A 24,758-nucleotide genomic window follows, 5' to 3' on the forward strand; every position below is an offset into this window, starting at 1 on the left:
CAAGGGCGGTGTGGAGGCAATACGAGGGCATTCCTCCTACAATGTGAGGTACCAAGTAGACGCGACCCTGATTATCTATTCGAGCGGGTCCAGTGCTGAGAGCGCAGAATAAGCAAGGATTTGATGGAAATTAATCGATTAAGAAACTCACTCTTTGAGGGTGTTTAGGGTTTGAAATACCATTGTAACAATTTTAAATGCGGAAAAAAGTTAAATCCCCATGATAGAGGCCCTTTAAGCATCGTTGCTGATGGCATGAATTTTCAGCACCCTCATCTAACCTTGAATATGGCTACATTCATATTACAAATTTAGCAGGTTTAATTGTGCCAGTGATGCCTGAGCAAATACATCAACAGGTTTTCTTAGGGGTGTTCAACTCATTTGACACATTATAAAGTGAGGTCTGAGGGATCAGGGCTCACAGCTGCGGTTACATTATCAAGAATATTTGCCACCTTAATGTATCCCCCCCCCATTTAAAAAAGGGGTTATTGTAAACAATATAATAACGAAGAAATGTTTTTTTTACATCATTGGTGAGTGAGAGAGTTTCATTACATTATTATTATGGCAACGGCATTAGCATCTACAAATGAATCATCTGGTCCTTAAAAAAAAGGGGGAAAAAAAGAACAAAAACAAAACAAACAACAACAAAAAACACGAAAATGGCCCAAATGTCTGCCACCCTCGGTTTACAGTCTAAAACTGTAAACAGAATCAGCAGGTCCCCAATCCAGTGTTGCTATTTTAGCTCTGCCATTTTATCCTCCTTTCTCTTAACGTGTACTATTATACACACACACGCCCACATAAAGAATTATGATGCAAATATGCGAGAAAATTCTCGTCCGATGTGTGTGGATGATACTGACACATCTACAGAGTGTACATTATGATTTCAAATGAAAAATGGAGCATGGTTTTATTTCAAGAGCCCATCATTTATTCATAACACATTTTATGGAGACTTGTTGTGACAAAACAACCACCGATTTGATTTGTTGCAAGTTTACGTGACAGTTTTAGTGGGGTGAGCATTAGCTTGTCATATTTGTTTTTATTTGTTAAACTCCCTTCGAGTTGATACATGTGACACTAAAGAATCCGTATATAGGAAAGCGCTTTCAACTTGTGGCATTTGGGCAACATGCCTAGCATTACAACATTTTTGATGTCATTGGACTTTGTCCAGACAAAATAAACGGATTAATTATTTACAGTTGATTAGAATCACTAAAGTGTACCTATGACAAATTTCAAACACATTTGGATACCCAAAAGAGGAGAGCGGTGCATAAAATATGACGGTCAGTAAACATGCCACAATTCCTGCTATCTTCGTCCAACGGTAGCATTTTGAACACCCTGGCACAGATAAAGCAAATGTATACAATAATCCAACATCCCAATTAATGTAACTGGCTTTTAAAAACAAGAGCATCTGTGTCGTTGCCATGGCAACCCCAGACTTCCTTCTTCAGATAGCTGTGAATATTGGTGGACCAGCCAGCACACCTCTCATGTTGGACTAGCACTACCGCTGATGTTGTTTGTGTTCAGGGAACAGGCTCTGTTTTTATCATGCGAAGTATAATTGCAATAAAATAAGAATTTTATCATTCATCTTATTTGTTTTTTTGTTTCAGGCACTTTCACTTGGTTATTATTTTTTGTTTTAGACCAAGCTGTGAAAAAATAATTAACAGTCGCTGAAAGTTGATTTATATTGCTTTTTTTTATACAGGTTTAGGTATACCTACACAATTTTTATAGATTATATATTTATTTATTGTCAACGTGTTGAGCGGGGAGAGGGGGGTTGTCTTTCACAGGGTTTCGCTGGTTTAGGGTTGGTTACTTCTTGTCTTAAATGGTTTAGCCTCTTGTCATCTATGATCAAGATCAATCCACTGGGGCCTTGAGGTATGAGGTTAATTTGTTCTCTGTTATTACAACCACTTATATCTCTTTGTCCATCAAAATAAATGGAAATGCAATAATCTTGCTTGTTTGAGTGAGGACAGAATTGTAAAATACATTACTTTATAAAATTTTAATTCCCATCATTAACTAGGATATAAAAACAGCTGGTTTTGTACTTTTTTTTATTTCTACTCAATGATCATATTTATTTACATTTTATAGACGGATAGAAAAGCACTTACCAACTAACTTCAAGTACAGTTATTTAAATAAAATAGCCTGGTGTTTACAGGATCTGGTTTGGGCCGACTGTGAATTGTGGAGAATGAATAATGTATATATGGCTGTGATTATTGTTATCTGTCTACATATGTTAGGTACTTAAATATAAGCTGCTTAAAGGGTTATAACACTGCTAAATAAATGCTGCCATTAGCATGTCGATGGAGTTTTCCATTCATTGTTATCATTAGGTCAGCAGCAAACTAAGCTACGGTCTGTGGTTGTTTATAATAAACAAAGTGTAATTCTCTTTGTTTTGCGGTAAGTTTGACAGTTAACTTTAACCGGGAGTGGCATAAACAGCCTGAAGCTTCTTTTTGCAGAATTGTTCTCTTGTTTTGTCTGCCAACATGTTGCTTTTGTGAAGTAAGTTGAATTCATTGCCACCACGCAGCGCTGATATCTCAAATTTACCCTCACGTGTCAACACCCTCCAGGAAAAAAAGGGCTGAATGACGGCTTATGTCTGAAAAAACGACAACTAAGCTTTATTGAACAGTTTCAGCTTTGGGAAACTTAGACAAACGTATATTTACTTACATACTAATAAAAATAATCAAATTGCACAAGAATTGAACGAAACTGAATTGTTCCCCTCAAAAATGTACATTTCTTGAATAATATTGTACAATTATATTGTTGAGTTACATACAGATTGATTTATTTTTTTGCTGGAGACATACACAACCCACTACTCTAATTATTTGAACATTAATCATGTACAAGGACAATAGCATTATAATTTTTTCAGTAACCGCATTGATGCCTTAAAATGCAAAAAACCTACTGCAACTTGTTTTCTTTTTTTTCAATGCTCGTGAACTTTCACATTTACGCAAATGTAAATAATGCACGTTTTGAGCAAAACTAACTTTCTATTGATGTTTGACTGAAAACATAAGGAAACACCTTTTGAAGATTTTTTTTAATTTAATGTCCTCAACTTGTGTATTGTGCAATAGAACAATCATACAATTTAAAAGCTTGTGTTTCAGTTTATTGCAAATATGATTTCAAGAATATTCTGAGAAAAACATGTGGCTGAATGGACAATTACTACATATCAATAATAATCTATGGGGCCTTGGACAGCAATCATACGATGTCAATATTAATAATACATAACACAATAACGCAAGAAGCATATGTAAAATCCATCTACGTAATTAAGAAGTCATTCATGCTGTGTAGCATACAATAACACTGCATAGAAAATAGCATAAAAAACTTTCTGACTAATATCAAGTTTCATTCCAAAGTTCAACTTTTATTGCGTGACTCAGGAAGGTGTCAAAGAGTGATACAACAGAGTTGCTTTTATTCACGTTTGTGTACTCTGGACTATCATAATTCACCGGCAAAATCCAGATCAACTTTATTGCACCGAAATCCGCATGCAGCGCAGATCCAGGATTACCTCCTGGTTTGTTCATTTCACTGGGAGACAAGCTCATTAGGAAATTGTCAACGTGATCACATAAAAAAATACAGCAGCAAATTATATGCCGTCGCTTTTATCGGACTCAACATTAGTCACGGCCGCATGAGCCTAAGAGCTGTCGTGCAACGTCAGAATAATCGAAACGGCTGTTAGTATATAGCATACTTTTGATAATTATCATCAACACTGATCAATATTGTTAAGACTTGTTAATATGATCAAATATGCCAATGCGTGTGTATCTACATTAGCACGTGGTTAAAAACTAGCTGGTGTAAGCAGTGGAAGGTGGTATTTATTGCAGGTATATTGTACTCCACAGCATTTGATTGCATAGGTTATAAAAGCAAAACATCATAAAATCATAAAGGTTTTGATTATGGTTGACTGTACCAATATGAAATTCATTTTAGGCAAAGGCGAATTCTGATATTTGGCAGAGCAAAATTCGGATAACTGATTAATTGTATTTAATAATCAAATATACCACAACAAGATGACATATTTTTTAATCCCCTTATGCATAAAACTCTTAAGCTATGAATTAAACAAAAAAACGTTTGACTGTTTTTAAATACTGTCAATTATTATTTGTTTAACTTTAAAGCTGAGGAAATAAAAAGGATAAAAATCATCAGTTTTTGGAATGGTTGAAGGCCATCACAGTCGTTTTCTCATGATGCATTGTGCTAACTGGGATTGGCTGGCAAACAGTGCAGGGTGTACCCCACCCACTGCCTAAAGACAGCAGGGATAGCCTCCAGCTTGCCTGTGACCTTTGTCAGAATAGGAGGGAAAAAAAAAACTCAATTGCTCGGTTGATTTGTGCCAATTTAAAAAGCCTAAGATTGGTTGATTATTCGGTCAGGCCCTAGTTTTTACTCCTATGATTACAGATAATGAGAAGAGAAAATCTGAAGTTTGCCGAGATTACAGCGTATACAAGTGCAATGGGGTTCAAGTCATTTTTTTCCTCCGGTCTGATGTCAATTTTGACCTTTTCCTCACGATCATCATATTCATGATTCGCAAATCTTCGCATTCTTGATTTTCTCCTCCTCATTGCTCTTGCGGGTTGTGTCCGTTGACCAGGCCTGACTCCCACAGGTGCACCAGAGGGGTTTTGTGTCTGGAGCTGTGAGAGGCCTGCACCACCTAAATGACAGTGAGAATGCACAAGGACAGTGAGCAATCATTGCAAGGTAAACAAAGACTGAATGGGAATAAATGAAGGGGAAAATTGAGCGAAAGAAAATGAAAAATTCAAGCGATAAGATTTATGGTGTGAAGATGATTAAATGGATGGATGATTAAAAACATTTCAAGAGGCCTCATAACAATGTGTCATAATCAAGACATTTGACATACGAGGGAATATTATTCCAAATTGGCCTGATTGTCTTTGCGCACTGTATTTACCCTGCTTGAACACTTGCAAAATCTGATGTTTAATTGAATCGCTTTAGTCCCAATGTCATCGTCAATTTTTAGGGGATGAAATGCTGCCCCCCCCCCCCCCTTCCCCAGGCAAGATTATAGCAGCACTGTAATCAGCTGCAGATAATGAAAGTGAGTAAAAAAACTCGACCAAATTTTTAAATAGATGGAAGAAGCCACAAGGCAGGTAACACAACTCAACACACAGACATGCACACACACGCATACACACTCCCCAGACTCTTCTTCCCTGTCTCCTTATCTGCGAAGATAAGCTGCTCGCTGTGTGTTCTGAGAGCTATCAGATGTTTTGCGGCCCACATTCGGCACCACGGAGATGCTTGTTTCCTGTCTGCATTGAAGCCTGTGAACTTCTCGACAAGACTGCATTCATATTCACCCCCATGGAATGCCCTCTTGTTGTTCCGCGGCAGGTAGCTTCAGAGATAACTTACTTGAGATCTCCAATGACCGCATTTCAAAGCCCCTCGGAATGAATGATTTTCTGACATCTTGCGATTTACTATAACGGGGATATATATATATATATATATATATATATATATATATATATATATATATATATATATATATATATATATATATATATATATATATATATATATATATATATATATATATATATATATATATATATATATATATATATATATATATATATATATATAAAATGCATTTATTTTGGGAATTGCACCGTTTTGTCTATAATAGTAAGTAATAGCAAAGGAAATATGCAGGTATCACTAATACCGCAAGTCCAAGAATGCTCTGCAATACCAATATCAGCCCCAGTCTCCTGCCATGTGCGTGCAGTCCCAGTTAGAACTCATCTAGCTCATTTGAATCAAACTCAAGTGGTCTTTCAATGAGGTGACTCAGTTGTTCATAATGCACATTTAAAACAGCCGTACAAAGAGTATGCCTGCACGCACACACTAAAATATAGCTCAAAAAATACTAATTGCATGGTGCTCTATGATGAATATTCGGATTGAGGGCTGAGCAGCCCTAAGTGCAAATCCTCACCCGTGGGCTTGTGATCCCGTTTCTGAATAATTGCATCATATTAGAGTGTATTGTAAGAACGTTATAATCAAGTGTCAAGAGGGTTCTTTGCTTACCTTTTTCCGGTTCGCTGCATCGCCACGGTCCTGGCCTGGGGGCCACAAACTGAGCTTTCCAACAGATTGATGAGCTGGTGGAGGCAGAAGGAATATATTTATATTGGAGAGCAAGAAGGATGTTGTATTTTGAAGGACAATAGATGCTGAGAACTTCATGGGATACGCTACGTAATTGGTCATTGTGGTAAAATGGATGACTTTTTTTCACAAGCTAAATAATCATTTACGCCCTCAGAGACACACCCAGTTCACTTTGTTATGGCCTCGTTGCGTCCCGAGATACAGTTCAAGCCAACACAAAGACTATCGGGAAACCCTCCCTGACAATAAACACGCGCTACACTAAAATGGACTGTGAGCAAAGTTCTATTTATAAACGACACATTTTCAAGTTAGGTGACTGGTGTGTGAGTTTTTACAGTAATATTTTCAAAAGAGAGGCCGCAATACAATATTTTTTATTACAGTATTTTAGTTACCTCTAGTTTGTTCATCAAGACATGAAATCTTCAGAAAAAAAAAGACATTTTGAACTTACAGAACAGCAAAATATGCAAAAATCTTAATTAGTACCTACAATTTAGATGGTATCAAAACACAAATGGTAATCCAAGTATATAATCAAACTAATCCAAGAAATCAATTTCTGGTACATGTCGGTCTTTGTGTAACTGAAAATGGGACAAATTTTGCCCTTAAATGATAGCTAATTATGAAAAAAATATTACATATAACATTAACTCATGATATTTAGCCGAAGGAAGCATCATATAATCCACTATGTTTGGATAATCAATATACACACGATCCAACAACAATACATAACTCTGCACATCTGCTGAAGATAAATATTGTACATGAAGATTAACTATGATAGATATGATAAATTGTTAAAACATTACAATTGTTAACACTTCCTTAATGACATTTCACCCATATATTTCGAGTACATATGGTATTTATGTAGTAAATAATATCATGATACAAGTAATCCAACAGATTGCTACAGGTTGAAAGCGTTGTGAGAGCAAATGGTAAACAGAGCGCACTTGCAGAGAACTTTCTACACCAAATAATGCTAAAAGTGATTTACAAAGCCTCATATTCACCTATTTGCACGCTGATGGAGGCAGCTGCAAAGCAGGGTGCTATCGGGTCCACTTGGTGCAAATTAGGGTTGAGTGTCAACCTTTTTTGTTTTTGTTTTATTGCCTTCCTTATTATTAGCTTGATTATGGAGTGTAGTCTGCTCGGGGAAGTGAACAGAATAAGAATTTCATTGTGTGGTATTGCTATGCATTTGACAATAAAACTCTTGAATCTTCTGGTCACTTTACTGCTGAGCCTTGGTTGCACATGGAGACATGGAGACTTACTTGCTGGGTTTCTGCTGTGTCCACAGGAGGAGGCGCTGGATGAATCTAGAGAAGACGCTTGAAGGCTTCTTCTATCCATGCTTACTGGTCTACCACCACCTCCTCCTCCCCCATACACGCTGATCCTCTGCTTGCGGAGGTCTTTCTCTCTCTCTTGAGCCTCCCGGATATCCTGCTCCACTTTAATACCATTTGGGAGGGAGCGCAGCTTGAAGAAGGGGTTCTCCTTAAGCGACATCGCCTCTGTCTCCAACTCTAATGGGTATCCCCCCGAACAGGACGGGAGGGCATAAGAAGATTCTCGATGAACACCGATGAGGCCATCTACCTCCGCATTGATGCGGTGGTGATTTTGCACCGGGGCACCAGGGTTGTTCTCCACAATGATGACCTGGCAGGAATTTCCTTCAGATAAGCCTGGTCCTCTGGTAGTTGAACAAAAGTCAGCACCTCTCAGAGGCTCTACAGCCTTTCTCCTGTCTGAGCTTCTCAAAGTGGATGCCTGAGATGAGTCATCTTGGCTCTCCGAACTAGAGCTGGAACTGCTGCTGCTCCCGCTGGACACGCTCACAGATGAGTCCCTGCGGTTTTGAAAAGCTTCAAAAAGCTGCTTCTTCTCTTTCAGCTGCCGAACCGTCCCCTTATCGTAGAAGCCAGGTACCTTCCCCAGTCTGACTAGATCTTGCTCTCGGCCGACATCTTCGTGAATCTCATGCTGCATAATTTTTCCAGCCAGCTCCCTATCTATGCCTTGGAATTTCTCTGACTTGGCAGCGACGACCTGGTTGGGGAGAGTTTTCATCTGGGGGATCTCGACGTACTCCTGGGATGCATTCGGAAGCCCCCTTGATCTTCTCAAACTATGTTCTCGCTCAATGGCCCGTCTGATCTCCCTTTCAATTGGCGTCTCTTTGGGATGAGTTCCTTGAGAGATGTTGGAAGTGCTGCGTGGGGAGAAGTCCGCCGATAATCCACTGTCGCTTTGGCTTTCGTAGCTTGAGTCGCTCTCCATTTTGATGGCTTTAGGACACTCAGCACTGTCTTTTTTTTCCTTTTCCTCTTCTTGTATTTGGATTGATTCGCAAGATTTCCCCAGTCCTTCACTTTGCTCTCTCCCGATCACCTTGTTCCCTCCTGGTACACTGTGGTACTGCTCTCCTGTTTTGCTTTCCCCTTCTGTCCTTTCCCCAGCGCTGTCTGCCTTCCTTTCTCTCACTTTGACAACACAGGCAGAGCCTTCAGAAGCTGCCCCTCCCCGATTGGGTGGCTCCATGGCAACATCAGACAAAGGTACCGAGTTCTGGTCGAGCACCTGTTGAGCAGCTTCCTGGTTTGCTGCCCTGGGGCTGAGCTCATGTTGGCCTTGGTACAGTAGCTCCCCCTGTTGGCCGTCCGTGGGATTAACACTCAAGGTTTGGGAGGGTGGGTGTGAATATGACGAGGACTTGGAACTGCCCATTTCTGTTTCCTCTTCTTCGTCATCAGCAATAGGAGGTGAGCAAACATCAAGTAGGTATTGGTGAGTAATACTTCCAGGCTCCCTGAGAGAAAAATCTGGTGCTGGAGAACTGTCCTCACATTGTGAGGGTTGTTGAACATTCTGGTGGTTGTCAGGAGTGCTGTTGTTTGCTTCGATAGCGTCATCATTGGGCCAGTCTGACACCTCCGCTTCATCCAGTTCCTTGTGAAACTTGGGCTGCTGGGGAACTTGTGCCAATTCTGTCATCATCTCTCTTGTTTGGCCTTGATCCCCGCATCCCTGGCAGACTTCAGTGCTATCGTCTGGTTCTGCTCTGGGGGCTATATGGTCGAGCAGAGCGGAATCAAGGCAAGCGTCCACAGCACATTGCGTTGGGCACTCTTGCTTGTCGAGCAACTCAGTGGGACCCTCTCGCTTTTGCATGGACACTGTTGCCATGGTGATGGCAATCAGGATCTTTTGATCTCTTGACAGTCAGTAAGCACTAAAAGGACATAAAGCAGAGAGGGGAGCACCGTCTGCATCATTTGTTGTAAAATAGGACAACAAAAATAACAAAAGCGTGACCAATATCGAGCAGATTAGTTCCAAATACGTTACATGCAAATCACTGTCTTTTGAATAGCAATTTATTTGCTACTACAGTATATTCCTGTCCCTCAACAATAAGATTTTCCCATGTATTATCTTTACCCAAACTACAGAATTCTGAAATATGACATTAAACTTTAACAATGTGATGAAACCAATATCTAAACATTTAATTCATCCATCCATGCATGCATCCATCCAGCCATCCTTTTTCTCTTCTTAAGGTCATGGAGCAGCGTGGATCCTATCCCTTGTGTGGGTCTTCACCCTGGATTGGTTGCCAACCAATCCAGGGTGACCATCTACAACATCTAAAGAAGTTAGCATTCAAAGTATGTAAAAGGCATGATTTTGTAATGTGAGAGGAAACCAGAGGACCAAAGGAAGACACTTAGATGAGCAAGAGGAGACCATGTAAATTCCACACAGGAAGGTCAAGCTGAGTCGTGATGTGATGTTCATGAACAGAGTCGTTTTAATGGATTTCCAGTGGCCTTTTAGGTATGAAGCAAGTGAGGAAAAAGTCATACGGCGGGACTGAGTGAAGACGGATGGGAGATGCTGGGTAGACGTGGATGGCTCCAAACTCGGTTTTATAGATGTGATTGCGCTTTTAAAACTAATTCAGTACAAGCGTGTGCCAGCTGATGTGTTTAAAGGGTTCTGCATGTTTGTATCTATTTATGTTCTAGAGGGAATAAGACATTATAGAATGTTTCATTTTTTAGACTGCTCTATGTGACAAAATAAAGCAATGTTTGGCCCAATTCACAAACGGCCCACTTACTATTTACAATAGTTTATAAAACAATATTTTACACCACATTACTTAAAATATGACATGAATTGCAATGTATCACTACTCCTGATATTTATCTTCTTTAATATAAGCTAAAAACCATAAAAATGGCAGTCTTTTGAAAGTCTCTTTTCAGTGAACAGTTCGTGGAGGAACGGCTCCCTTGGAGGTAGCTGATATTCAAACAATAAATCCCTACACTGTGAAACAGAGGTTCTGGGACCACTTTTAGAACTTTTTACAAATCCAAACGATTTAACATTGTTTCTGAAACAATCCTGGGGGCTGTACGCCATGACTTCATTCATTAGGAACAAAAACTAATAGTCTTATAGTAACTGAAATGTTCAGCCAACAATGACAGATTTTGTAACAGCTAGATTTGACGGAAGCAAAGCTTTCCGAGTTTTAATTAATGCATCGTAACCAGGGAAATGTTCTTGCTCTGTCTGTAGCTAAGGACCCCATGTGTACTGCAATGCCTTCAAATAGGACAATGCACCGCAGCGAACCCCCTGATTACCTTTAATCCTTAATGACTCTCACCTTATTTTCACTTTCATTGCCTTCGATGTGATATTGTTAGTCTGCATTAGTGCGCTGGTGGCCCTTGTGCAGCTCATAAACCCACCTTCTATTTAATCAGCTTAAAGGCCAGTGGTAAAACACACACACAAACACATTCTCATTCAAGGTACTTTGGCCTCGGCCAGACTCCAATTTTCAAATTTGGGACTAATCATTTCGGGGGATGTGCAGAACAAGGTGGAAATGAGAGAGATGAAGTCATGGATAGCCAAAGGTGAACACATATTATACATATTACAATGTAGGTTGAATGAGTGAGAAATTAATAAGATTATATTAAAATAAAATACTTGGAGCATGTCAGTTTTTTTTTCCATAAAGTAGGGCCACAAAACTTGTTTCCTCGTAGAAGAAATAAGAGGAATTTTGGAAGGGGCCGGGGGGGACTTGGAGGTATTTCTTTTGGCGCATCATCTCATTTTAGTTGGAGTGTTTTGAGTTGAAACGCTCATTATGCTAATTTTCGTCACATTTTACCCATGTTTTATTGTGTCAAGTTCAACTCTTAATTTTGACCAAAATAAAACAACCCATTGTTTATCGTGTAATTATGAGTTTCACTTTTTGAGTTCAGCTCAAATAAATGACTTATTTCACATTATTTGGATTTCTCACGATGTTTCTGTATAATTAATATGATTTGCACCTCATAGTAGTGATATCTTATCGTAGATGCATGAAAAGTCCACAAGAGACGACAGATTAAAAACCTCATTACATACAGTAAAAAGCTTATGCTTGCCCCATTATCCAAAGGAGCCATTTATTTTCTTATCAAAAGAACAACAAAATCTTAGCATCATTAAAAATACATCTAGTGAAGGCGGTGGAAAGCCAATTTAAAATTAGGACATGCTGACAGGAAAAAAGAAAAGCACAAAATGAATGGAAATAATAATGCCATAGTAACTTACAGCAGATATTTGCACAGATATTCAACAAACCTAATTTGCACAAACATTTTCAACAATTCCACTTACCTGTCAACAAGTAATCAAATTTGCCCTCCTTAACGACACACATCACTGGACTAACACGTTAACACCCATCCCACCATACTCACTGTGCACATCTGCAGTGCACAATGCTGACCAGCAATCACTTTCTAATGCATAAACCATAATGACAATGCGCACACCAGCACAAGAGGCTTTCTTTATTGCCGCTGTGGATTAAGGATCGCTAATCCTGTTTTGGAGCGACACGTGTTCGTATCACACTACTCGCACATTTACAGGAAAAACACATGCAAAGCTGAATTAATGCTTTAGTGGGGGCAATTATATAGCTGGGAAAAGCCAAATGCTTCTTTTAATTGAAAAAAAGAGCTCCATTTCACTTTGATGACCATGGCATTTAAAAGAAATAAACTACAAATGCGAAGTTCTGAATAGAAAATAAATGATCAGAATACAGACAATTCCTTTGTTTGTGTTCTTGGCATGTGCTCTCAACAGAGGGACCTTGTACAGATCAATGTGCGCCTTTCCAAATCATGTCCAATTTAACATCAGTGGACCACAAATAAGCTGTAGAAACCTCTCAGGATGGACTAAACTACTAGTTTTTTTTTTAAATGTAAGTTGCAAAACAGAAAAAAAACACATTGAGACTTTGTTTGTAGAATTTCTCAGGGTAAAAATGCATTTGTTCAATTTGAAAGAGGCTGTAATATAATGTGGAAAAAGTGAAACATGATTTTTTTTTTATAAAAGTGGGTATCAACCCTAATTATCATACTAATTATCTCAATAGTTCAATTAGATTCCATTTTGATTATTTGTTGTTGACCTGATTCAAATCAATCAAATATGGTGTAACAGTAAGTGCCGTTGAGATGAAAGGGCGTCATCAGGAACCTTACTGACGTCAACTACGTTATTTTTTTTTGTTGGAATGTGTGGGTAAAAGGTTTGGGCGGCTCGTGATTGAACATTCAAATGGGGGGGAAAAAACACTAACTATTGTCATTCTGAATGCTTGAATTTAACTGGCAGGTTCTCGCTTAACATAACATTAAATACTGTTATTAAAATAATGAACATACATATATTTATGCAACACTTATTCCTAAATGTCAAGAACATGATTAAAAATTATAATAATAATCAAAATAATCAAAAATGAAAAATTAAAAAGTCTTATTTTGTGACTGAAAGTAGTATTCCAAACACCCAAGTGTTCCACAAACATTGACATCAGCAAGGATGAGATAATAAACTTTCTAAGTGTATTTAGTAAAAAACAAAACAAAAACAAAAACAGTAAACTAACAACATCACAAAGTTTCACTTCACTGCTATCTTGGTGCATTTTAAACCCCGGGAAACCTCCAGTCCTCTGCCCTCAAGCTTGCTGATTTCAGTGTTTCTGGCTTTGCCATCTTGTTTTCTTTTTACTTGCACAATGACGAGATCTCACTTGACATAAAAAGTCACAGTACTGTTTGAAAAAAAAAATAAAAATCCCCCCCAAAATAATCGGCTCATGGCAATATGAGGCTATAAAAAGGAACATTCTATATTGATGAATCGATTCTTTTTTTTGAACGCCAGACATACTTTTTAGGTTCACTGCAGCTTCAGTAGCAGTCGACGCGATATTGTGTTATAAGTACTTTATTCTCAATAGGACACAACAAAATGGAGACCGAACACTTGTATTAGGACGAAGTGACACAAGCCTCTTGTGTTCCTGCAGCCTCCTCGGGACAAAGCTCCTTGGCTGGATCCAGCCAAGCGGGCGGAAGCATGTTGAGACACGCCACCTGAGCAGTGAACTCGTCTTTCTCCTCTTGGCTCACTTCCCTCTTCCTGCTGAAGAGGTAGGCGCGCATCGCCGCGTTGTTCTCGTCGTCGTACCGGAACAACAAGCAATCCGCGCATGACGTGTAGAGGAGGGTCACGGTAACGTTGACATCGTCCCGGAAGCGAAGAGCGCTGCCCTCGAGTGACACGTTGTGGGTGCTGGAGTGGCATTTTCCCTCCATGTGGACTCTGGGAGTGTAGGAAATGTCGCGGCCGGGGCGCACCAGGACATCGATGCTGGCGCTGTCTCTGCGCTTGAAGAACGAAAGTTTTCCGGGGTGGGTAAAACCGCCCGAAATTAGAGCCCAACGGCCGGCCAAAAGTCCGGCGTCCATTCCGTCCAAAGGCCGAAGCAGGTCTTCGCACGGCAAAGGAGCTGAGTGGATTAAGGGCCACCGGGTGACAGTCAACACGGCCCACGCAACCATTGCTCCTGCTGGATGCATGTCGTTCTTTTCCAAAGTTGCTTGCGGAAAGACCAGAGCAGTTTGCTTTTATGGTTGATTTGACTTGTGCAATCCAAAATTTCACAGAGTTGCGTTGGACTATGACTCTTTGGTTGCACAGGATGTACCAAAAACATTTCTCTCATCAAACAAACAAACAAAATAACCCCAATATATATATATATATATATATATATATATATATATATATATATATATATATATATATATATATATATATATATATATAATCAACACTATTGGCCTTGGCCATGCCATCTTTTTTCTTTACACATTAATAACTGCTTTAACATCCATTTAACGTATATTCCGCACTTTTAGGCACACCTAAAAGCTTTAAGTTTTTTTTAAAAAGTTGATGGTGCGCCTTATAATCAGGTGCGCCTTATATATGGATCAATATTGAGATTGGGATTGGTAGATGGGGAATGAAGTGATAAAGTAAGCTTTACTTGTTTCTTTTGTGCATTTACAGTTGAACAAGGTTGGTCATATTGACATTGAGTTATTATGCTATTGAGAGTTTAGAGTTATTTGAGTTATCATTGTTATTACTTTGAGTATTACTATATTGTGATTGAAAAAGTTTTAAAATATGTCATTAATTGAGGGTGCGCCTTATAATCCGGTGTGCCTTATATATGGAAAACGTTTTAAAATATGTCATTAATTGGGGGTGCGCCTTATAATCCGGTGCGCCTTATAGTGCGAAAAATACGATACTCTCTTGAACATTCAACTCGCTGACAAGTGTGGCAAATCTGCCTCTTACTTCTTTCTGTGTGAGCTGTGCGGTATTATGTTACCTAAAGCCAGCACATATTCATGTTTTTTAGAAAAGCACAATTGAACATAGGTGTGATACATTTGAAGAAGCCTGTAGTATTGAATGCTTTGGGGCTGAAGCCAGACAGTGACATTTTTTTTATTTTGAGGCTGCAGGGGTGAAGAAGCACTTAACACACACATTTCTGGTTCAAATCTAGACTTTTGCCTACATGCCTGAATTTTTCATGCTGTCCCCATGATTTTGCACAATTTCTGCAGAGACTAGCTTGTCCAAAGGTGTGAAAGTTGAGTGTGTGTGTCCTTATTTGTCTAGACATGCCCTGTGAGAGGTGCACCCCTCCTCTTACTGAAGGTCTCTAAAGGGGACATTTTTGCTTGCTTTGGCTGAAGGCCTTTAGTTTCACAATACAAACCAACAGAAGAACATAAGTCCTAATTCCACTGGGCTGATCTCTGAAAGGACATGACGCAATACTGAAAACATCACAATCTGTTCTAGAATACTATTACACCAGTCATTCAAAAAAATTATTTTCCCCCAAAGGAAAATATTGGAAATTTAAATCAGCCAAACTGTCATAAAACAGGATATGTCTTGACTTTTTTTTTCAGTCACGCAAGTGTAAAAAGAAGTCAACCACTGTGAAATATAGATTTTTTTTTATTTTAACTTGAAATAGAATTCATTTTCTTCATATTTTAATGTATTGAGCAAAATGTCCAGCATGCTTTATTTCATAACTACACAATAACACATTTATCAAAAATGGAATATTGTGTTTTAAATGTTGTGATGATTTTCCTGTAGAAATTGATCTAATTACAATACAAAATTAAGGATTCTTTTGCTATTGGTTATTTTACTATGGCATTGCCCCTAATGCCCATGTGGGTTCTCTCCGGCTTCCTCACACACTCTAAAAAATGCATGGCAGTTGTATTGGACATACTAAAGTTTCCTTAGGTGTGATTGGGTGCACGGATGGTTGTTCGTCTCTGTGTGCCCTACAATTGGGTCCCCAGCCTACTGCCCAAAGTAGGCTGGGATAGGCACCAGCAAGCCCTTGTAAGCGACCCCTTGTAAGAATAAGCAGCTCTAGAAAATGGATGGATATTTTTGGTATAACCATTTCACTGAGACTTTTAACTAATAAACCATTCATCCATAAAAGGTTTACAAAAACCAGAAAAAAACCAGTAATGAATAGTAAAGTAGTGCCCTGAAACACCATTACTTCTATGGCAATACTTGTTAACTCAAAACAAATCAAAATCACGGATACACACATTCCTGCAAAAAAAAAACAGAAGAAAAAAAGGAAAAGCAGTCCTTACAGCATGGGACTTAACATTTAGTAATAAAACAATTAGATAGAATCTAACAAAATAACAGTTATGCTTCATAATTAAAACACATTGAAGCTTTGCAACTTCTGCCCACCAGGGGGCAGTATAATTGATACAGATCTACTTTACACATGTCCCGCATCTTTTTGTGTTTAAACTGAAGGGTCGTCGAAGGTATACTGGGGATTACACAGGCAGACAACAAGTATGGAAAGAAAACAAAGAGCAGCTTCAAGAGTGAATGAACATTTTTATTCAGTTAACATGAAGTCGGGACCGTAGACCGTGACCTCCTGAGCCGACTTCTTTTCGCAAAGCATCTTGGTGGGATCCATCCAGACGGGCTCCCGCAAACCCAGACACTTGGCCTGAGCGGCAAATTCCTCCCTCTCGCTCTGCGCCAGCTCTCGCCTCTTGCTCACCAGATAGAGGTCGGTGCTGTCCAGGCCTTCCACTTTGAAGGTAAACACCAAGCAGTCCGGACAGGAGGTGAAATACATGGTCCCCGTCATGCCGATTCCCATCGTATTGAGGGTCACGACATTGCCTTTCAGGGTGACGTTGAGGCGGTAGTACTTGCACTCGTCTCCGAAGCGGTTGGCTTGGACGCAGGTGAAGTCGTACGCGTGGAACGTGATGCTGTCTCTCTGCCGGAGGAGGGCTTCGTCCGGCTCGTTTGTCATGCTGGCGGCGAGCACGGCCCAGCTGCCTTCGGCGTGGCCGGGGGCCATGTCGACCAGCGGCCTGACCAGTTCATCGCAGGTCGGGGGAGTGCAAAGGCTGCCGGGTAGCAGGCAAAGCAAAGCCAGGGAGCACACCAACACAATCATCATGGGATTCCGCGGTATGTCGCGCTGCGCATGCTCACTTGGAAATAGCTGCCGGTTGCTTTTATAGACCGGTTTCTCCACGCAGCAGTTGAATGATTCACAGAAATCCAATAGAGCAGCGCTTGTCAAACATTTTGGGTCCAGGGACCACTTCTAGAAAGACATTTTGGGGTTGTGAAAGGCAGCGGCAATGAGGGCTACGGCCGCTTTATAATTGCTCAATGAAGGTTGCGTAGCACACGTTTTAAAAATGCATTGTCGGCATTCATGTCTTTTAGTTTTGTTTTTGTCCCGGAGCTGCGGAGGAAAGATTTTGTACCGAGTCGGCCAAGTAAACAGCAATGTTTGATTTATTACTTTGACGAAAATGTCCAAGTGGCGAAAATTTGTGTTTGGGATTAAACGATCAATGTTTACAACTGCACAAGTTAAAATTTCAGATTGGTAGCTTCATGGTGATGCAGAATAGCATCTATGCTGCGGTGCTTTAGTTTAAACTTTTAAAAATCAGGAGAGGAATTTTTATTGAAACCTCCAAAATCCCTTTACAAAGCACAACTGCCATTACAAAGTGATTGGACGGCAGGTATCCAGCAGTTTAATCAGTAAATACAATTCTGAATTATTTCCGGAGCTGTGGCGCCACAGAGCCCATGTGACTAGCGATTTCACAGCAGTTTCAATGTGTTGTCGCCTTCTGTTGGTTAATTTGAGGTTTCTGTTGGCTCCTGATTGTCAAAATAACTCCATTCTCAAATAAATAATGCTCGCCATTGTGAGTAGCGCAAAATTGTGCAGTATCTCTATGGTCTAAGTTGCTGTGTAGCTATTATAACATCACTTGGTGGGTAAAGTAACTACACCTGCAATGCCCCTAGTTTCGGTAGGTTCATTGTGTGTTTTTTTTTGGAACAGTAAAACATGAAGATTGAAATGCATTTTAGGGTAATCAAAGAGTAAAAGAATTGCACTTTCAATTTGTACTTATTTGTGGGGTTTTATAGGGGACATTATGGAGAAATTACTCTTTCATTTTACCTGTATATCGATTCTGCCAATCCATCAAGCGTAAATGGAATATTAGCCTACTTCTGAGAATGTGTCTGAGTAAGATGTTTCTCACCTTGATATGCTAAAAATGAACTTGATGTTAAAATTGGATCCTAGATATTTGAATCTGGTGTGTTTGAGAGAGAGGGTTCGAAAACATGCAGCATACCGACATGACACCTGTGCTTTCATTGATTTAGCTTTCCTCAGGGACTGTTTTCTAAATATTAAAGAGTATTCATAACAAAAGAAAATGCAAGTCAGATTTACATAAAAATGCAAAATAGAAAAAGCGAGAACATTTGATTTTTTTTAAGAGAAAACACACCTACACACTGTTTAAATGATGCAATCATAATCACACACTTTTTTTTTTTACACTTTTTCTCTGAACATTACCTATTTTTAAGCTTACGAAAAGAAATTCAGAAGTGCTTCCTACAAGAAAACAACAACAACACAAAAGCAGCATTTGCATCGAGAGGTTTATTGCGGTAATCTGGACTAACAAAGCTCCTTGGTGGGATCCATCCAGATGGGTTCCCGCAGACCCAGACACTTCGCCTGAGCCGCAAACTCTTCCTTCTCGCCGGCGTCCAACTCTCGCTTCGTGCTAACCATGTAAAGGTCGGTGGTGTTGTGGCTAGCCGCCTGCACGTCGAAGCGGAACAACAGACAGGTCGGGCAGGAAGTGTGGTGGAAGGTGGCTGTGAAAAGATAGTTGCTTCCTTTCAGAGTCAGGACGTGGCCTTGCCTGCTGGCGTTGAGCACGAACGACCGGCACTTGTCGTCAACGCGGTTCCGTTGGCTGAAGGTGGAGTCGGACGAGACGAAAGTTACGCTGTCTCTGGTCTTGAGGTTGTCTTCGTCCACCGATCGGTTCAGACTGCCGGCGACCAAGGCCCACGTTTTATCCAGGTGGCCGGGAGCAATGTCCACCAGAGGCCTAATTAGATTTTCACAGGCCAGAGGTGCGCAAGTGGCGCCGGATAGCAGGCTGGCCACAATGACCACACACGCCAGGAGAATCATTTCGAAGGGGTGATGAGATCGAGCCTTTGAGGTGCGGACACAAAGCGTCAGTCGCGCTATCGATGTGCGTACGGTCGTAGCCCGCGGCAGCTTTTATACGCTGGGTACCAAGTTCCACTGTTTAAACGGAACGCAAACAAAGTCCCACTCACCGAATGATTCACAGAACTCAAACAGGGATGGCAAATACTCAACATTTACCAACATGGCAAATACAAGACGTCCCTCGCCATTTATGGATTAAGTATGTGAAGAGCCATTTAAACAGGTGTGCTCACTGTTGCTTAACTGCAGACATTAAGCAGATCTAATCCAATGCAGGAGTGAGTCTAGGAAATAGCAATTTACAGGATGATTTTCCGGCAAAAATATGGGGTGATTGAATCGACCCTTTTCTGTTTGGTGTAAAAACGTAGCTATTACTATTTTGAAATTAGTTTGGTTTTGTGTCATTTCTATCCCAAATTTTGTATGAATTTTTGTATTTTTTAATTCAACTATATGTGAATACTTTCAAGTTTAGGTGGGGTGCCCAGGTCGATGACAAAGTGAGGGATGGCAGTGCATTCATGCGTCATTCTTCATCATATAGCCTGTAAAATCAGAGTTTACATACATTTTAAGATGCAGTTAAAAAAAAATACCTCAATCGTGTAAAGGGACCGAAGAATATTGCATACTTGTCAGAAAACTCCCTGTGGGTGTGAAAGTGATGATGGAGCATTGTAACTATTTTTTGATGAATCAGATTAAATTCTATCCAAACTTCATTATACAAAAACAGCAGCGTAAAAATTGAGTGACTTCATTAACAATTTGTGCAAAGTCTACTCACAAGATGACGCGTGGAGTATTTAAAGCCTGCTTATCGGGGGATGTCAGAAGATACAAGCTGTGCATTAGAAAGCGCCAATGTGTGTGCTAAGGGCACATTCTTCAAACAATTGGGTCAATATGGGAAAAGTCAAAAGCCGGGAAAAAAAAAACACTGCACTAAACTTATTCAGTGACTTCAATGTCAGTTTAATAGATAATGCAGTCAATTCAAAAACTTGACTAACGATACAAATTGAAACATGGTTTCTGCATCTGGTATAAATACAGTATGTGGTACATGAATGGACAGAGATTTGGTTAAATTAAAAAAATCATACTTCAGTAAAAATCTGTTAAATAGAATCGATCCACAGGAATGTCATTTTGCTTTTTATTATTGGGATGAATGAATACATGCAAGTTGCTTTGAACAACCCGAACGCACGTGTGGGACCCAACATAAGACAATGTAAAAGCTACCTTGGCAATTCCAAAATCTGTTCAATTCAGCTATGAAGCCCCTAATTAGAAAAATATCCTCAAGTACTCACACATTTTTAAGAAAAGTTATATTTACATTCAAATGAATTAAATATACTAAATCATTCATTTGTGATAAAATCTTTGTCTCACTGCATTACAATCTTTGGGGTTGGGTTCACTTTCATGGTATACATCCAGACATCTAACAGGTGGAAGTTTTGGGCGGGGGGGACAAAAAAAAAAACAAAACCCTCTATTATGGCCTGTAGCACATAAATAAAAAGATACAGAAGGTGTGGAAAAATAAGAGCATGGAAAAAAATGTTTTTTACTTCCATTTTTGTATGAATTTCTAAAATGTTTATATAATTGAATGTATTCTAAACGCATAATAAAGGCTCAAAGACCAAATGTCATTTTAGCACATTATTGGTACATTTCCTTGAGATTTATATGGGGACCTTGCTGCAACTCAATGATACTTGAAAGCGGTATTGGCAATATTAGAATGTATTAATGAAGGCTATGATGCCATAATATGTTCCTTGTTTAAGGCCCTTTTAAAATATGATGCAGTTTTATGACACAGAAAACCATTTTGGACTGAACTCAAACTTGTCATAGTCCTTTTAAAAGGACCGGTGACTGAATCCAGCCAATTCAATAGAGTTTAAAAACAGTAGTAATTATAAAATATGGTCAGCACCTTTTAAAGAGCAAATTTCTAGGCTATTGTTAACAGTGGAATTAAAAAAATTAAACAAAATAAAAGAAATGTAATACTTTAAGAGAGCCAACTTGTTAGTTTTTGCTGCCTTTACATAAGCGAGCAGCACAAGCAGACTTTTTTCTTGGGCGCCTGCATTGCCTCTCCCCGTATATCTGTGGAAGCCGAATGGTTATCGGTTGTGATGTCATCCTGAACTTCGGGGGCTTTGGCCTCCTCCAAGAGAGGCTCCTGCTCAGCGGCTTGCGCGTCAGTCCTGTGGTTCTCCTTGGAGTCGCTCAGGGAAACTTCCTGGAAGTGAGGGGGCCTGATGAGGGAGTCGCCTTGCGCTTCTGAGGAAACTTCAGCTGCCTCTGATGTAGCCATAATCGCTTCTTCTTCGGCTAGCAGCGACTCCTCTGGAGGAGGACAGAGGGCTTGCGAATGTGAGTAGACCGGCACGGGAGCCACCGGAGTGGTCTCTAGGAGACCGGCAAGTGAGGCAGAACCCTCTGCATTGATGTCCTCATCTTTTGTCTCCTCGTGCGTACTCCCTCCTTGCTCTGCCACATTGGCTGCATCATTCGCCAACTCTTTAGAAGCTTGCGGAACTACTTGCGCCTCCTCCACAGTGTCTCCTTCCTCCTCCTGATGCGCTACCGGCGCAACTTCCTCCTCCTCCTCATCCGTGATGAAGACCCGTTCCGCACGCATGACCACCATCATTTCGTCTACCTCTGTGCAGCTAAGATGAGCAACGTGTTGAGCGCGCTTCTCGACAAGGACGCTTTCGCTTGGTCCGTTTGTGGTGATGGACCTCCCCAAAGCATCTTCGTGGTTTTGTTTGAGGCCTGATTTCAAGTCCCCTTTTCCGTTCATCAGAACGGGCGCGTCTTCATCCCGTGATGTTTGCATCGTCTTCTCAACTGTCCCTGGAGACACAGCTTTGATTAATTTCCATCTCATTGAAGCATTTCATATTAGATTGAGAAACAGCTCTGTGGTTAATTAGAAAAACACATGTTCAGTGACAGTAACGCTACAATGTTGCCTGATTACAACTAAAGGCAGATTAGCCAAAGGCGTGTCAGTGTTTCACAACAACTCATTTCTCCATTAAAACATAAGATCAAAAACATGTATACGGAGTTAACTTTATGTGAACTGCGTTGAGAAAATGCTGTTTGAAATGGCTTATTGGTCAAGCGCGTCCACTTTTTAAAATAAACCGTTAAACTGCGAACTGAGAACTTGTATATATATATATACATATATATATATATATATATATATATATACATATATATATATATATATATATATATATATATATATATAGTTATATATATATACATATATATATATATAGTTATATATATATATATATATATATATATATATATATATATATATATATATATATATATATATAAAACTATATATATTATTCTTTTTTTTTTTAATCGCGCTTGTGCTTTCAGTTGTCTGGGGTTGGTAAAAACAGGTAAGTCATATCCTAAAGAGGACACTGATTGGCTGCCATGTGCTGAGGAAAGACATGAAAATGCAAGAACACGTGGAAGTTAACTCGGTAAATTGTCAATTAAAAAAAAAGCCAATTAAAAAAAAAATGCCCTGACGAAATAGGATTTTCTTAAAAGGAGCAGCAACCCAATAATGACAGGGTGTACAGAGCAACATGATTACAAACAAAACAACTGGCATATACATCATTTTATGTTACGAAACTAAATAATTAGCGTAAAAAAAGTTGAATGCAGCACAGAGAAGCTCCAAAAGTCATTTGGCAATAGCAGTCAACTTGCGTGTTGCCTAGAATTGACTTTCACTGAAGTTACTAACCACCACACATAAAATAACATGTAGTTGCATTTTTGGTTTTTGTATGAACAAATAGGTGCTGTAAAAGCAGCTTAAAAACTTGCTGTTGAAATAAGAAATGCCATTAAAAATGGTGGTAGTGACCCATGTATTTTATATACATTAAAATGTTTTGAATTTTGCAGAAAACTTCATTTGTTAGAAATATCCTCAGTTCATTGCGAATGGGAGGCTTGGACTGCTCGTGAGTTGAACGTGATGAGACATTTTGAATTCTGCTGGAACTGGACTTTGTGCAGGATGAGTTTTTGGATGAATTAAGTTTGATCGCAACGTGGGCAGTGGGCAATTCAAGACAACATTGTAAGCCGGATGTCACATGTGCGCGTTGTTGCAAACGGATCACCTGCTTTTCAAATGTAAACATTGTAACATTTACCAAATGTACTTAAATCAAAACAGCATGCATTTGCTTGTTAGCCTGTACTCATCAACATCGTGTGGCCGTTTATGCTTGTATATGAAATGAACTTGTAGATTACAGCTTACATTTTGAAGTGCACAGTAAACTGTCTTGAAGAGTCTTTTTTTAAATGTGCATCGTAAACTGTAATTTTCCCAAAAGAATTAACGCTCCAGCTTACCCATATCTCCTGCATCCATTTCGGCAGCTTCCTGTTGGGTAAAAAGGCAAAAGTCTTCACTGTGCTTGAAATGACAACAATGCGCCGAAAACCACAAATTGAGACAAGTTGGACCTTTGTTGTTTTACTTATATGATTTCATAAAGCATCATAAAGTGGCCAGGTCATCTAGGAGGAAAGGCTGTGTAACATGAAAGCAATGACCAAACTGCTTTCAAGACTATGAACATTTTTGATCAGGTTTAATCTTATATAACTCAAAAGAAATTTATTAAAAAAAAAAAAAAAAAAGTGTTAGACATTTGCTGTCATGCTCAAGATGCCCACGAACAGATTTTCTGGCAGGATTTGTCGGTGTCAATTTGATGTGAATGTCACACATTTGAGATGCTTCCATCGCCGCCTGCATTGCTAATCAAAAGAAGAACTTCATTAGATTTAGTTTTTTCTAAACGAGTCCGGATGTGACAATATATTTGAAGAAAAATTACTCTTAAAATGGACAATAAATTGCTTTGCTAATTTGCAGGATACAAGAATAGGCAAAATCCCAAATGGTCTTTACAGCAATATGTTCTGTTTCCTCACTATGCTAAAAATGGAATTGCGATTACAGTGCATTGACAAGATTGTTTATTCAGAAATTCTTCAAGTTATTTTCAACACAGCATCACTACCATTATCAGTAACTATTCTAAAATCAGTCTGTATGTTAAATATGTATAAGTATGTTAAGCTAACATACAATGGGACACATTAATAAGGTCATCGCTATACAGTAGTTCTAAACAACTGTTACTTTAACACAAACATGGCAGAAACAAAGAAACAGAACATGCCAAGATATGAGCATGCATATTTTCATTCTGATCTGTGA

At 39.4% G+C, this 24,758-nt stretch overlaps 2 protein-coding genes across 3 annotated transcripts in view; both read right to left on the minus strand.

The window, feature by feature from the left end:
* Nucleotides 1–3,186: 3,186 nt before the first annotated feature.
* On the minus strand, nt 3,187–13,523 carry misp3 (MISP family member 3). Its single transcript, XM_088419933.1, has 4 exons — nt 12,049–13,523; nt 7,611–9,574; nt 6,232–6,305; nt 3,187–4,807 (listed from the first exon to the last, which is right to left on the minus strand). The coding sequence occupies exons 2-4, from the start codon at nt 9,526–9,528 to the stop codon at nt 4,712–4,714; spliced, it is 2,088 nt and encodes a 695-aa protein (XP_088276059.1). The 5' UTR covers nt 9,529–9,574; nt 12,049–13,523; the 3' UTR covers nt 3,187–4,711.
* Nucleotides 13,524–20,384: 6,861 nt separating this feature from the next.
* palm3 (paralemmin 3) overlaps nt 20,385–24,758 on the minus strand; it is a 38,969-nt gene continuing 34,595 nt past the window's right edge. For both annotated transcript variants that reach the window (XM_088419409.1, XM_088419408.1), the window contains exons 6-7: nt 23,882–23,912; nt 20,385–22,327 (exon numbers count right to left, since the gene is read on the minus strand). In XM_088419409.1, the coding sequence (XP_088275535.1) occupies nt 21,507–22,327; nt 23,882–23,912 (852 nt within the window). In that variant the 3' untranslated portion in view covers nt 20,385–21,506. The remainder of the gene's footprint in view (nt 22,328–23,881; nt 23,913–24,758) is intronic.

Source organism: Hippichthys cyanospilos, chromosome 7, assembly GCF_059441005.1.
Source record: "Hippichthys cyanospilos isolate Australia breed blue-spotted pipefish chromosome 7, RoL_Hcya_1.0, whole genome shotgun sequence".
Lineage (NCBI taxonomy): Eukaryota > Metazoa > Chordata > Actinopteri > Syngnathiformes > Syngnathidae > Hippichthys > Hippichthys cyanospilos.

Coding starts and splice junctions, on each gene's coding strand:
- misp3 (XM_088419933.1), bottom strand. CDS start 9,528: ATGGCAACAGTGTCCATGCAAAAGCGAGAGGGTCCCACTGAGTTGCTC. Junction 6,306..7,610: donor ACACAGCAGAAACCCAGCAA/GTAAGTCTCCAT, acceptor TGCCTCCACCAG/CTCATCAATCTGTTGGAAAG. Junction 4,808..6,231: donor ATGCAGCGAACCGGAAAAAG/GTAAGCAAAGAA, acceptor ACTGTCATTTAG/GTGGTGCAGGCCTCTCACAG.